The sequence below is a fragment of the Diorhabda sublineata genome, chromosome X (assembly GCF_026230105.1).
Source record: "Diorhabda sublineata isolate icDioSubl1.1 chromosome X, icDioSubl1.1, whole genome shotgun sequence".
Taxonomy (NCBI): domain Eukaryota; kingdom Metazoa; phylum Arthropoda; class Insecta; order Coleoptera; family Chrysomelidae; genus Diorhabda; species Diorhabda sublineata.
The window spans coordinates 25,391,608-25,407,847 of record NC_079485.1 but is presented as its reverse complement, the minus strand read 5'-3'; the positions used below and the strand labels follow the sequence as shown (position 1 = coordinate 25,407,847).

Sequence of the window (16,240 nt, the reverse complement as noted above, 5' to 3'; positions counted from 1 at the left end):
CACTCTGTCATTTCCTGTATCACACGGCAGTCGACATCCACGATATCAGATAACTCTTCTTTCCCGCCAAGAAAGTCGATAACAATATCCCTATTCCACCTTTTGAAACAAGTAGGCTTTAGGTTCAAATACCAAAAAAAAAAATTGAGTAAAGAATTGTCCTCCTCAGGTTATTTATCTGATGTACAAATAAAATGCTCAATAAAAAGATGCCTAAGTTCATTGATATGCAAATCAGTTAAGAAAAATGCGCAAGCGTAGCCGCCATCTTGTGGTAAAATGATTAGTCATCTAATATAGATTTTTTTAAACAATTCATCATATCTGAATGTTCTGTATAATAACTATCCTAATCGGTTCTAAATTTCACTAAAACATAACATTATTTTGAAAAACTGAGGTAACAATGGGAAAATTTAACCTTGAATTATCTTTACGGTCAAATTAGATTGTGATTAACTAACAGATTTCCTTATGAGTACTTGACTTAAAGTCTATTTTGTATTGGACTCAGAAAAAAATATTCCCTAGTGAATATTTGGAAATATGCGACGTTTCGTATATATACAAATTTAGAAAAGATCCTTTTTTTGATGATGATTGAAGGCTTTCCTGAATTAATTTACAATATGTAGAAAGGTTTGTGATCCTCAAAAGAAAATTTAATTAAAAATATATCCTTGAAATACAGTTACAAGTTAGAAGACCTTGGAAAGACTGTACATAGCCTCTTTTTGGGATTGGTGACGTCATGAATATTGTGTCGTCACGTGAGACTAGCCGCGATTCGAAGAACACGATTGGCGTAGAACTGGTTTTGGCGGCCATTTTCTAGAGAGGCCAAAACAAAAATCCTTACAGTGGTGTTGGAACCCTGGTTGGAGATTAGCAAACCTCGCGCCACCGACCGTCTAACATTGCTTTCGACTCACGAATCTAACGAATATCGGTACGTCGAGTTGTGTCGACGACTGTGTGTCAAGAACAGAACGCGCTGTATTCTAAATAAAGCTTGAAAAACTCAAGTTCGGTGTAAAATATGTAAATAAATCGAAAATTAAGTTAGTGTTAGTGTGTATCGAAGATATTTTAGACTGCTTTGTGCTTTTTCCAGGAACTAACCATAATATTCTTAAACACCGAATGTTTCCTATTGATGGCGCTATGGCCGCTAAAACAGGGGAAAAATAATCCGCCTTAACCTCATTTGTGCATTTGTAAACAACCGTTGAGAAACCACCACAGTTTAAAAGTGTATTATTTAACATATGTAAACAGTGAATATAACTATTAAATAACACAGGTTACTTGATAATCATGGATTCGATTAAGGTTATGACAGAAAGACATCTACATAGTACCTTTTGTTTTTAATGTTATTTGTGTTGATTTGCAACCATGAATGTTAAACAAGAACGACATGATGAAGCAGAGATTAGAGAGCTTGCTGCAAAGTTTATGGAAGCTAATAAAGCTAAAATGGCTATGCCCCAAAGGCCTCCTCAACAAGCACTTCATGGTATGAACATTTTAAGCTTCCTAAGTGGTGACAAATCTAAGGCGAAAAATAATGGCTCTCCAAACGAAGCAGATACTAAAAATATTGATGAAGATTCCATTAAAGGCAGGTTTGGTTGGACATTGATGGGTAAAATACATATTCCATATATTCTTAGATCAGGGGAAAGTTACTGTGCTGTAAGAATGGTTGAAATGAAGGTTTTAAATAAATTGTTGAATTATTTACATCAGGACTTGTACAATTGTACAAACATTCGTAGTTATTATATTACAGAAGCTGAAGCAAGACTTTTAAATGAAATTAATTTAAAACATTGTGACTATCAGTTCGGTAGAGAACAGTTTACGTCGCGAGATTTAATAGTTAGACTTACAGACGCTAATGAGTTTTATCAGTTCTTAGGACATTGTTATGCTAAACTTGTGAATACAACAGATGCTGAAAACTTGGAGCGTTGTGGATTTATACGAATTAATAAGGAATCTGTAGTTCCGTACACTGTTTACAATGATCAGAAATATGTACCTTTATTTTATTTTGAAGGTGAAACAGATAATCTCAAGCAGCGTGCTGACAAATTAGAAGGATGGGACTTATCATACTTGAAGTTTTGTTGTAAAGTTCAAGGAATACGTAATGAGCTATTCGCACATGATTCTTGTTCTGTAATAAGTCTGAATGATATCAAAAATTATTTTCCTCCAGGCACAATGTTTGAAGACTATTGGCCCAAGAAAAATTTGGATTCGCAATTATTAATAAGTAGGAACTCCAACCCACAACAAATAGTGCAATGGACTAGGCAACCTATTGCACCTCCAATTTCAGCTCATCCACCACCTTCACCTAAACCTGCTACCCAAGCAAAGGCTGCAAATAATAGCCATTTACATAATGTACATGTATATCCCAATTATGGAATGGCAGCAGGACAATCTGCATACCACGCTACTCAACCAAGGGCAGCAAGCAGTGCTGTTCGAGCTACATATCCATCAGCAGCAAACAGGATGAGGCCTTATTTTCCCAGTATGGCTCAAGCCCCTCCACCTTTGATTAGAGCAACAACTTCAGCTTCGTAAGTAATAGTTTATAATTTTCTGCAAAATAGATAAATAATATTGTAAATTATGCAAAACAGTGTTTTGGTAATTATTGGTTTGATATTTCTTTATGATCATTCTGTATTATTTAAAATCTATTTAAAATTTTACAAGATCTATTATCATCAATTTATTTAAAAAAATTGATAAATATGAGAAATAAGTCTGTAGGAAATGTTGATATATTTACCAGTGGCATAGCTATAGAATCGTAGGACTGGCAAAATTAAAAATTTTATATTATAAATTTTTCGCAAAGATTTGTCTTGATTTAAGGTCTCTTTTCAATGGAAATGAGTTTACAAAAACATGTAAAAATTTGAATTTTCGACCTACTTAGGTCTTTAACAAAATATCAATTTTTACATGTCCTTTTAAACTAATTATCATAGAAAAGAGACCTAAAATGAAGACAAAGTATCACGAAAAACATATCTAAGTAAAAAGTTGGAGAAAATTAGTATCATAATTATAGTTATTGATATCAATGAAAGTTAGACAAACCTAAAGACATATTTATTATTAAAAATGATCATAGTGTCCCATCTAGGTCAAATTTAGGATAATTTAAAAAACTTTATACCACTAGACAGGCTATGTAACTTGTCTATTTTGTGTAAAGAAAATTCTATAGACTGTAAATTTTCATAATCTTATTAATTACTTTTTATAAACAAAAAGTGTAGAGAAAAGAATGTTATTAATAAATACATTATTAAAATTGAATAATTATTGGGTTCTTTCATTAAAATTATGTAACACTCATGCTTCTAACAATAAAATTTATTATATATATTCAATTAGAATACACACTATGCTAGTAATACTATTGAGTAACTAATGTGATTCGTTGAAATTAAATCACAACGTGACTATTTCTACTAGGAGGTCCCTTCAAATAAATTTGCCTAGTTCCCAGAAGATATAGTTATGTCATTGATATTTACTTGTCTTGCGAATAGATATTATTTTGCCAGTTCATGTTTTATTCTATCTAGACATAATATTTATTCAAGCAATTTGTTACTATGCTCCAATCAGGAGTTACAGAGTTTGAAGTGATTTTTAACCTGGACCAAAATATTGTTACTTGGTACATAATATATTTGAAATGAAACAAGAACTACTTGAACTGCAGAGCTAGTGTTATCTGATACTATGAAATAAATATATAAAACGTTGTAATATAACTGATTGTCTCTTGAAAATTATATTTGATATTATTTTCATTTTCTTGAAAATGTGCCAATCGTAATGGTTGACTAATTTGATAAAAATGTGAAACTTGATAGATGCTACTCATCTAATGGCAGGTACTAGTCCAATATTCCTTTCTAGTGTAGTTTACTCTTATGAAACATGATTAATGCTTTGTCAATGTTTAGAAGCGTGGCTGGTTAACCCATTTTAATTGATTTTGGTTTTCCTGTTAAATTTTTTTTTTTCAAGACTAGAGTACTATATGAGAGAATGTAATTGCACCAGGACCTTCTCAGACAGGTGTAGATATTAACATGTATTAATTCTTGGATGTGTAATATAAGAGACTTTTCTAGATTGGAAATTACTTCATTTATATATTGTATTTATATAGATATTCGGGTATCATACACACTGCGACCCAAAGGATTTACTGTTTCCCCCTTTATGTGATACTGGGGATAGATAGATAGTATTGACAGCTGATTTGTTGATACCACTTCTTTTAGAAAGTCCAGAATGTGGGATGGCTGTAATTGCCAGAGATCTTAGTCTTCTATTTCAAGTGTTCCCAAGTGTAGTGCTCTGAGTTCCCTAGTGTTTCACACTTAAGAGAATGTGAATAGAAGTTTCGTTTTCTGTGCATCTTCTGGTGTCCATAATAATTTTGCTTGCTTAGTAGGTTGATTGGTAATTTTTTTATAACAAGTTTTTATAAACAATCAAAATATTTTATACATTGTTTGGGTTGATTTGTTCGCGAGTGTTAGATAATCTAAGATCTAAAATATCTGGTGAGGCTTACATCCAGTGATGTAACCTCTTATACCTCATATTAGGTCTGTTGGCCAACTTTTTTTCAGTCTTTTTACATTTCTTGGTGTTGGTGTTGATATCTAGGGTATTATTAGGACAGATCTTAGATTTCCTATAATACCACATACACAATTTTCAAATTGACACTAAGGTTACATGGTTCTTCTCATTTCATATATTTTTTCCAATTGAATTTCTGTTTTGGTATGCTTTAAACCAAACCATATATCATTTGGGATAGTTTATTTTTATTACTTTTCAGACATCTTATATTTATGTTCTTGATTATTATTGTATTTTAAAAAATGTGTTATTTATGAAATGTGTTTTAATATTTTGGCTCAAAATAATATAATTATATAATTACATTACAATAACATTGATTGTTAATATTGAGAATAAGAAGCAATTAAGATTGTAAATTATTCATAAATCCAAATTGGATTCTTGAAATAGAATTATGAGTTCTGCTTATAGTACTTAGATTTTTTATGATTTATAGATTTTTCATTTTTTGTATATATGTATATAAAACCCTCGTATAAACCATTATTTAATTTTTTATCTTTTCTTTCTACTGTTCAACTTCCAATCTTTCCATTTCTATTTCCAATTGAAAATGTTCAATTTCTACTCCACCCTTCATTATTAGCTTTTCAATTCTTTCATTTAAAAATAAAAAAATTTGGCTTATCTACAGTGTGACTAATTTATATTAGAAATGTATGAAATCTAAAATTTATTTACTAATTCTAATCAGCTTTCAGTATCATATTATTCTGTATCATAGTATACTTTTTTCTACTTTTTTGTTGTTGCGAAAAGAGAATTATTATAAAAAAATTTTTTATAAAATTATATATAAGTACACCATGAATGCTGCAAAATTTAACAACAATAATATTTGTAACAATATTTAATCAACCAATTACCTTTCAATTCTTCAGTAGTGAATATTTACTTAGTCCCTATAAAAAGTATCTAAATTTGATTGAATTTATCATTATCTGATCGAATTCTTTTATTTTAAAACCCATTCATATATAAAGCAAGGAAAATAGTTATTGTTGTTTTTTCATCCGTTTCTCTATTAAGTTTAATAATAGTTTTAGATATTGTTACATCTATAATCATTCTGTTTAGCTTAATTCCTCAAGGTGCGATTGGTCCTTAAAACACGCATGCATTTGTTCGTTTTTCGACAGTTTTTTGAATAGGATATTCATATTTTCCAATCATGAGGGGATACAGTTGTTTATAGGAGTGTGTTGATAGAGGACAACGACGATTTAATAAAATTGCGCGCATGTTTATTGTTATGTATCATTCAGTTGGTAGCAAAATGGATTCTTACTGAATATTTGAATTATTTACAAGTTCTTGTCATGCCTGTGTTTTGTGTAGTGAATAAACATAAAGTGAGTATACAAAAATTTGAAGTTATACATTTTTATTGTTGCTTTAATAAACCGTTTGTGATAAAATATTTAGACAGAATGAAAATGATCGAGTACCAGTTTTGTTTTTATCATCTCAGCCTGTGGACCTCTCTTAAGACTATAAGATTTTTTACATTTTGGTGAGTTTTTTGTCATTATTATATATTATATTTATGCACTTATGCTTATTAATATAAGTCGCCCAATTTTATTTAGTAGAATTTATTATATTTATAAATTACAGCTTCAGGAGAAACTACAATTGGTTTTGTAATTTTGTATTTGATTTGATGGGTAAAGTAAAACTTTAGTTAAACATAGTTTTTGTATTGATACTTTGAAGCCACAATTTTTGGTCCATCCATCCATCTGTCCAAGCTTTTTCTTGTATCAGATGTGTAATATTTATCAATTATGATCTTTTCTTCTATATTGCCCTCTTATCTTTATTAATTTATTTATTTTTATTTTATTTTATAGATCATGCCGCACTTGGTTACTTCCTTTATATTTATATTAATTGACAAAATGACATTCTCTTCTCTATACTTTATTATAGTCTTGCCCACAGATATTACAAGAACTAAGAAAAGACGACACAATTATTGTTGAGCCTGAACAAACAATACTTATTACAAACAGTATAATAAAAATTTTGTAAAAAAACTTTACTGATCACATCAATTTTCTTACTCAATCTGAAATAGTTCATACAAATGTTTGTTCAAATCTATCATTTTCATTTACTTAATTTTTACCTCCAGTATATTTTCCACAGTTCAGTTTTCTCTTCCCATGAACCTATATTTTTAAAACCAAATTGGACAGCTTTTGAACTGTTTCTTTCCTATTTATTGTGAAACTGATTGGATAATTGGACAAAAAACTGATACCAATGTATATTGTACTCATTTTTCTTATTTTATTAAATATTTAAATTTTTAGAGCACTCATATGTCATCTAAGTTTACTAGATTTATAACTAGATTGAATAGGTAAGATTAATTTATTATACTAATTACCTTGGTCCCTTCTCCCATGATAATAAAAGAAAAACTTTCAAATCAGTACTCCTTAATTGAAATATCAGTGAGGTATGAAACCCTTAACAAAAAACTTCTATATCTTTCTGTCCTTATTCCATTTCATTTATCCATAAATATAAAGACGACCACTCCATTTTCATTAATCAGATGATTACAAAACTGTACTTCACTGAGCCAAAGCATCAATATTACCACGAACTTCATGGTTAAATTACCATGTACAATTCACAACCATTTTTGTTGAGTATGCCTTTTGTGCTGGGTCTCGCCAATTTATTTGGGAGACAATGTTATGTAAAAATTTTTAGAATAAGCTAAAAGTTGGAGACGATATTTAGTAGATGGAGATGTGCATGACATCATTTGAAGTACTGTAATGGCTCAAAAGAACTGGATTAGAACATAATGTTCTTGGGTAGTTATACTTGGATTACGTTTTTATTAATACATGCTATTGTTTTACTCTACTTGAATAAACAAAAAACAAACTTATTTGATTTATATGTATTTTAGATTATATTCATTTTCTTTATCAACAATTATATGTTGTGACATTACAACAAGGGCATTATTTAATCAATTTGTGTAAATTTTAATGTAAGTACTATTTTATATCAATAACTTTATCATGTTTTGTAATCTCATACAAAAATATGTACAGCTTTTCTTTGTAGGTGTCCCAAAGAATAAACCTTAGAAGCTTTGTGTATTTCCTTATGTGTTGAGTATAAAAGAAAATCTTTAATAGAAGTAAAATGTAGAGGAGAATTAATATAGAACTGCAACCCAAATTCAGAAGACTAATTAATAGTTTATTCTCATTAACTGATTTTGGACAATCTATGTTCAGTAAATGTAATACAAATAATTTAGATTTATTGAAGTATTATCACCTCTGTTTATTTTGGAAAATTTTAAATTTGAAACAAAAGCTCTTTGAAGAAATAACTACTTGGTTATATGCTACAGGGAACCTGACCTTCAAAGGATGTCGGCTTTTATTTCAAAATTATTATTTTTGAGATGAAACTAAGGTGACAGTAGGAGCTATCTTTAATATATCTGAGACATATAATAGTTTATTATAAATAAATGTTCTTAGTTATGGAAATAATTTTTTGGCGTTTCGGCACAATCAAGAAATTCTTAGAATTAAGTATAGAAATTTCTTCTTTCCAAAAAACTTTTAGCTACAAAATCTTTTCCAAAAATGTATTTGAATTTTTCAAAATATATTCTGAAGTTGACAACATTAATATATAAATAGCATATATTGCGTGAATATGTATAAACATACAGTCAAACTTCTACTAATAATAATCCAACATTTTGTTTTTAATTGTTAAAATCCTTAACCATGTTAGTTATAATTAGCAATTTAAATTATTTTTTAATCACATATTTTGTTTAAATTGTTTAGGTCCTTTCTATTTTTTTTAATATACAAATATTTTTTCGTTAGTGTTGTTTTATTTTGATATAGATGACTCCTCAATCTATTTTCCAAATATTGTGATTGGAAACAGCATCACAATTATTATAAGGCACACAATATAATATTACTATTTGTTCATTTGATGTTTGTTATTACTAATACCATACACCTATTTTCACATTATATACAAGGATTATCTATCTAATAACATTAACAAACATACAATTAACACAGATTTGAATCAGTAATTTGATATAATATCAAAAATAGAAGATAATGAAAAAGAAAAGGTACGGGTGGTGACTCAGAGGACCATAGGAAACCACAAAATTCTAAATATTTGCATCCCAACAAGTTGAAATTTTGTCAGGACGTCAAGTACATTATTTCTCTCAATATTACCGGAAAATAATAACTATGTAATAGCAAGTGAATTTAAATAAAGTCTGTCATTTATGTATGTTGGATAGGACATAATGTACCAATGCGTTGACCAACTCGATCACCGGATTTGGCACAAAAAGACTTTTTTTATAGAAACTTTTGAAATTTAAAATTTACATAACAAAGCCACCCCCATATTTATTCTCTCAAGCAAAAAAGTATTGAAGAATTTGCAAATATTTTGAAGAAATAGCAAACGTGCAGTGAAATGTTTACGATAGACACTTTTGTTTGAACATTTACTTTATACGCATAATTATCCTAGTTATCAGTCTTTTACTTTTCGTTTTTTAGTGAATTTCTTCAAATCTGTTTACTGTGATAACATGCTGAACTGAGGGGTTAATAACTCACAAAATTCTATTATAATTAACCAAAAATTGTATATAATAAAATAAGAGATACTGCTGAATCTTCTGCGCTTGTATCACTGCGTTATAACGGCCCTGCAATTATTTTCTCAAGTTTTATACTAATTTATCAGCAGTGATTATTTTTTTTTGTTGTGAAAGATTTCCTGGTTTCCTATAGTCCTAAGATTGAGTCACCATCAGGTATGAGGTACATTGTAAAAATTAAGACGCGTTTTATATAGAATAAACAACACAATATTTAGAAAATAGATTAAAAAGTCATTGATATAATAGGAAATATAAAACACTAACAAAACACGCAAGAAAAAATTTTTCATTGTTAATCAAATACAAAAAGGTTTATTGATAAAAAAGACTGGAACAATTTAAGTAAAACATAAATTCTTTTTATGAATGTTTGAGTAATATATTTTGAAAAATTATTCAAATGGGTTATTATTAATACTGATTCAAAAAGAACCTGTTCCTTTTACAAATATATTTTTATATAACATTATATACATATTATTACTTCATTTGGGAATGCTGTTATAACTGTTTTTGTTTCCAAAATTTTTGAACATATTTAGTGAATATTTTCTCTTAGTACCACGTATAATGGGAAAATAAGATTTATCATTATAAGAAAATCATTAAAATAATGGTGTAGTTTTATTCTCGTAGTAAACGTAAACTACTTAGAATTAGTGTTAAATTCCTACTATAGTTATGTACTGATTTGTTAACAAAGCAAAAATTCCAACCAGTATTTTATGACGGTCCAATCAGTACATGATATCTATGAGAGAAATTAAATACTTGTCCCTCTTTAATGCCACTTTACCGCGAAAAAAAAATTTATATTACCAATTATCTCAAAGAAAACCCGGGACTGGGAAACCATAACCAAAGAAGATCTGCTGAATGTGTCAACCTAAAAAAGAACAATCTACGAATACTAACAGAAGTTCTATCGGGGCATTGTCGCCTCAATAGACACTTAAAGACTATAGACCTAGCAGTTAATGCGGCGTGAAGATTTTCTTGCACAGAGGATGCTACCTCTATCCACAATCTCTCAAAGTGTGAAAATTTAAGGAACTCCAGAGCACTACACCTGGGAGCGCTTGGAATAGAAGACGAAGATGTCTGGTAATTACAGCTATCCCAAGTAGTGGGGTTAACGGGATCAGCTGTAAACACTGGGTTCTCTGTTATTGAAGTTAGAAAGGGGGACACGATAGATCTCTTGGGTCGCAGTGTATAAAAGACCCCAAAATCTATATATACACAGCAATTATTTCAATTTTTTTCTGTATTAAAAAATTAATCACTCATAAAACTCAATAATAAATTTTATGAAAAATTATCATCTTACAAAATATTTTGTTTTAAAATACTTTCAAATAATTCGATAAAATTTATATTGTTATTGTCATCATTAAAATCTCAACACATTCTTCTACACGGTAATTAAAGTTTAATTATCATGAAAACGGGTTATATCAGTGATAATGCCTGCTTATTTCCTTCTATGACTCAGATTGATTATTTTCATTGGATTGTTTCTTTTCAATTACTTTCTACAATTATCTTTCTAAATCAGAGACTCTCAAGTTTTTTTTCCTCGTGGACTATTCTGACATAATAATTTCCTATTTAAAATTAGGCAACATTGCGCCAATGTAACCCAGACAAAGATACAACATCTTGTGTGAATTATTTCACCACTTCTAATGGGAACCTTTAGGATATGTTAATCATATAGTTAAGTGATACAAAGTGTTCCTTATTTTATCCTCCATTAATTTACCTACCTAATTTCTAGTTATTATTGATTTATTACTCAAGCCAAGTTGTACACTGAGCGCTCCTAATGGAAACCAACGTCATAGTTAAGTGATTCCAAGTCTCCCTTAGACACTTGAAGTTCCATCAACGTATTAAATTGCTTACGTTTATTTTATACTATGACTATGACGTGGCAGGCTTCGTACTGCCTCAATCGATAAATACAAGACTTAAACTTTTGTATAAAATAAAACAATAGGAATAATTTTTTTATTAAAACAAAAAAATGCTCCATATGAATTAAGTATTATTATTATTATTTTTTTGATTAATTACACATGATGTTACTTACTTACAAAACAGAGTTTTTCTGAAATACTGGCTATTTATAAGGTTTCAATTTGATATTGACACACACAGTTATGATACAGACTCTTAATCAATTTAAAGGTTTCTGATGAACTATATTTTGATGACGGTTTTCTGACGCGCGAACACGAGACGTATAATTGTCCATGCGCGGAACAGGAAAACTCTTAAGTTGATTCTGCAAACTTCCAATGACTGGCCTTGCGATTTATTTATTGTCATCGCAAAGGCCAGACGTACCTACCGGAAATTGTAAACGTTTAAATTCGAATGGTAACTCCGTTGGAATCATCGGTATACACGGGATCAAGACATCCTCTCCTTTGTATTTTCCCTTTATAATTGTTGCCTCAATGACGTTATTCATCACCTTTTTTACAGCCAGTCTTGTTCCATTGCACAGTCGAGGTTGATTAACGTTACGCAGCATGATGGCAACTGATACTTTTAACTACACATTGTAGTTAAAGAGAGTAATTCAGACAATTCAAGTGAATTTTTAAAAACTTTGTAGAGTAGTTGTCTACGTCAACCTAGTTCATAACGGTGTCTACTGATTTAAGGGAAACCAACTGTCCCGGAAGAAAATTTTGAATGGTCGAATTAAGATCCTCGACAACTTTATTTTTCACCGCCAATATTGCTCGTTCATCCAGCTAATTATGGTTATTGAACTGTTGCTCTATATCTGGGAAAACGCGCTGAATAAGCTCCTTTTTTGAGTCTGTGCGTTCAGAAATTTAATTTGTGACAAGAAAAAACAAAATTGTTGTTTTTATCTAATTCCGAGTATATTCATATTTACTCACCTTTTTTTAAACCTTCCCTGGACTTACACAAATAATTCAAGACAAAAATTAGCCGTTCTCGAGTTGTAGCGAGACTAACGTGACTCTAACGACCATAAATATCCATTTCTATAATCAATTATAGCTTTTGTATACAATAAGATTAGTATTTAAGACAACACATAAACGGATAGTGGGTTCTTAATAGTTTGACATTCGTCGAGTACGGTACGATGAGATTGTTGTTGGTTATATATTGAGAACTAACATTTTGTTTATTGAGTAACAAAGTAGTTTTAGTATGAAGAATTTGGTTAGCCCCAAGATACTACATGGACTACTTCCAAAATATTACTGGTTTCGATGGACTTTTTGCTACTACTTTTTAACATTGGAAATTTGCTTAAACCCTTGCCAAACCTCTCCATTGTATCTCTGGCATATTACGATTAAAATTTATGTAGATCCCTGTTGAGCTTTTCTTTGGACCTCTACAGGTTCACCTGGACCACTTTAGGAACCATTGTTCTAAATTGGAAACTTCTAAAAATGTTTCTAGTACGTGGAACTGTACAAAATCAAAATTCCAATTAGTGATTAGTCTAAATCGTAAAATCTGTGAACTATATAACAAAAAATATCACAAACTGTGTTTCAAAACATTCTATTTTTGTAGCCGCTGCAGTATCGTTTGTTTGATAATGAAATTTTTGTCCTATGTAAGAAGGTCTAATAGAATCATATTTCAGAAGTCTGATATTTTTTGTACTTGGTTTTTTTTGCAATCAAATTTATAGTGTTTACATTTCCATGGAAAGAAGTTATATAACAGAACAAGTATTGTAAATTCTTATAGTTATTGTTCTACAAAGTTAAAAATAAAAAAACACTTTTAAAGGCATGAAAAATAGGAAGAGTGCAGTAGAGAGTTAAAAATAATTGTAGATACGTTGAAAACAGGAGAAGAAAAGGAGAAAAACATTCTTAAATTATATGAAGTGTATGGAAATAGGAAAAAATGTGCCGAAAGAAATGGCCGAAACTAGTAATTTGCCTTATTTATAAATAATGTGGCAGGGCAGAATGTAATAATTACAGAAGTAAGGCGAACCTACACATAAGATAAAAATTTTTAGCATAGACTATACGAAGTCGTTGGTTTCCGTAATAATCGATTACCACTGATCCAATTTTTATTTCAAACCATGTGTTATGAATATAAAATGAAATACAAGCAAAACTAAACCGCAGGATAATCTACCATCATGGAAATATAAAAGATGGTAATTCAATGGAAATGACTTGAGTCAAGTACTATTGAAGTATGAAATAACCAAGGGATTTGAGATCGTACAAGGTCTTTAGATAAATCGTCTACCCGTACTACTTTATAGCTTATTTAGGGAATAATAAGAAACATGAACCATAGCATCCGCAGAAGAGTTAACTTCAGTGGCGATAACAATAAGGGAGAAAGTTAAAGACAAACACAGGAAGAAGTAGATTAATTAACAATGGTAGTAAATTATAAGCTAACTCAATAGACACAAAATTAATAGAAGGAAACGGGCTGCGAAAAACATGAAATCCAAGCCTAAATAGCGAAGGGAGATAAAAATATTTAATGCTAAGGCTAAGGGTGTTGTGTTTATTTTTTCCGCGAGTCTTTTTTGTCAACATTCTCTCCATTTCTTCCGAACTTTTGTTTGTGTTAGTAGTTCGTATAGTTTCTTAAACCCTCCCCCATATTTTCAGTAACTTGGTTGATTTTGTCCTTCCAGTTGTTCCTTGGTCTAGCTCAGTGAAATCATTCTTATTTACCAGTTATTATTCATTAGGTATTGCAATTGCTTCATAGCCTTTTCTGGTATAGCTTTCATCATTTTATAATATCCTGGGGCCTTGCTCTTTTTGTATCTCGTCATGTGTGATGTCCTCTTTTAAATTTGCCCCATTTTGTTCTCTTCTTTTTTCTTCATTTTCGTTCTGTCTATTTATGAATTGTTTGAAGTATTTTTGTCACCTTTCTATAACTTGGTCTTCCTCTGTGGTTACTAAGCCTTTTTCGTCTTTGATATTATCCAGGTTTGTGGTTTTCGTGTTCTGTTGTTTTATCATTATGGCAAAGAAAAGCTTCTGAATAGCTTTGTATGATGTTAGTTTACATCCAAAGTCATGTATTATTCTTTTTTTTTTAACTTCTGTTCTTTTTAATTTGTATTTTCCATAGTTTGCCTTGTCTTATTTAAGTATCTTTTCTATGCATTTTCTGCCCATCAGTGTGTTTATTTTTTATATTTCTGTCTACAATTTTCGTTGTCTCAGCATTTTCCGCAGCTCTTCTTAACGTCGCTGCTGTTTTCTATACTATACTACATTTTACGCTTAGTATTTCTTGCAATTGTTTACAGGCTACGTGGTTTTTAACTTATAGTATTCTACTTTGTTTTTTACGATTTTTCTGTTGGCTATCTTTTTTTAAGCGCATTTTTTATAAAAATTTGTCGTTCGGTCCATCTGTTTGTAGCAGCGATATCTCCCCACATGAAGCACGTAGCGATGTCTAGTTTTTTGTATTTAATTCCTATATAGCTATAGTTGTGCCGAAACGAAAGAAATTTTGGGCATAATTAGGAAAGAATTGGTTGAATTAACCATAATGTAATCCCATTGGCCAAATGACCTCAAAAGTCATGAATTAATGTGATTCAATATCAATAGACATCATAAGAATCGATCAAATAACAATAGACGTCAATTGGCTTCAATGGACGTCAATTCATGTAATTTGAAGTCATTTTTCATTTCATAAACCAATTATTATGAGAATTGTAAAAAAATAATTAGGATAAAATTATTAAATAAATGAAATTATTGATATTTTTCTTGTTTTATTTTTTATGGAAACTTCCTTTTATGAATTAAAATTTTCATTAATATTCACTGATGCTAACGGTAAAAAATGTGCTATAGTTTTACGCGCCGAGAATGCGACTTTTTTTTATTTTTTAGCGTTTTTCATTGGTACAAGGTGGTAATCGCTGTCTATCTTGGCTCATCTCTTAACTTCAATATCTCTTATTCTATTCCAAATGTTCTTGTTTACTAGGATGAAATCAATTATTGATTTTTCGTTGCTACTTTTAACCTCCCCCGTTGTTTTATGTATCTCTTTGTGTTCGAAGTGTGTTTTCTATTTTTATATCGTTATGCAGGCGTAATATTCCCTATATTACTTAAAAAAGTCTGGAGAAAAATAATTTCCACAAATTAAAGAAATTCATACTTGTGATTAATCAGTTTTTAATTAAGAAGTAAACTATTTTTGTGTGTCTTTTCCGGATCTTAAGCTCCTAAGCCTAAGGCATTCAAAGCTGCGAAAACTTTATTTAAATATATTTTCTAAAATATACATTCGAACATAAGGAATTTTCAATGGATGATTACGTATGTCCATATAGTGTGTTTCACGGAATATATAATTCCACACTATTATCTGAAGGCCAGGGACGGCTCATGCTCAATAGTAATTTTTACAGGGACAACATGTACAATCTAAAGATAGCAAAAAAGAATTTTTCCATCGATTTTTCAACAAAAAGATACTCTCTGTTTAACTCGATAAAATTTATGGTTTAGGAGATATGTAGTTTTAGATCGTTGTAAATACCAAAGAACCGTTCGCCATAAAGAGACATTCTGAAGAGAATTATCATAAATTGTAATTATATTTATTGAAAACAATTACAGATCGTATTAAAACACAATTAAACTGCATACTGTTGAATATTGTGTTACTTACATAAAGAAAAAAATTGAAATGTAAAAAAATTTAGTTGGTTAATCTTCGATTTATCAAAAAAAACCATGATAAATGTTCGAAGTGGGCACTTTGCACTTAAACACACTTCTGGAGAATATTTCTTTGAACTTG

At 30.0% G+C, this 16,240-nt stretch overlaps 1 protein-coding gene across 2 annotated transcripts in view; it reads left to right on the top strand.

Annotated features, from left to right (window-relative positions):
- Positions 1 to 887: 887 nt before the first annotated feature.
- Positions 888 to 16,240, top strand: part of LOC130450790 (uncharacterized) — a 97,122-nt gene continuing 81,769 nt past the window's right edge. The window contains exon 1 of one of the 2 annotated variants that reach the window (XM_056789416.1): positions 888 to 2,600. In XM_056789416.1, coding sequence (XP_056645394.1) covers positions 1,399 to 2,600 — 1,202 coding nt within the window. In that variant the 5' untranslated portion in view covers positions 888 to 1,398. The remainder of the gene's footprint in view (positions 2,601 to 16,240) is intronic. The other variant, XM_056789417.1, reaches the window with a different exon arrangement.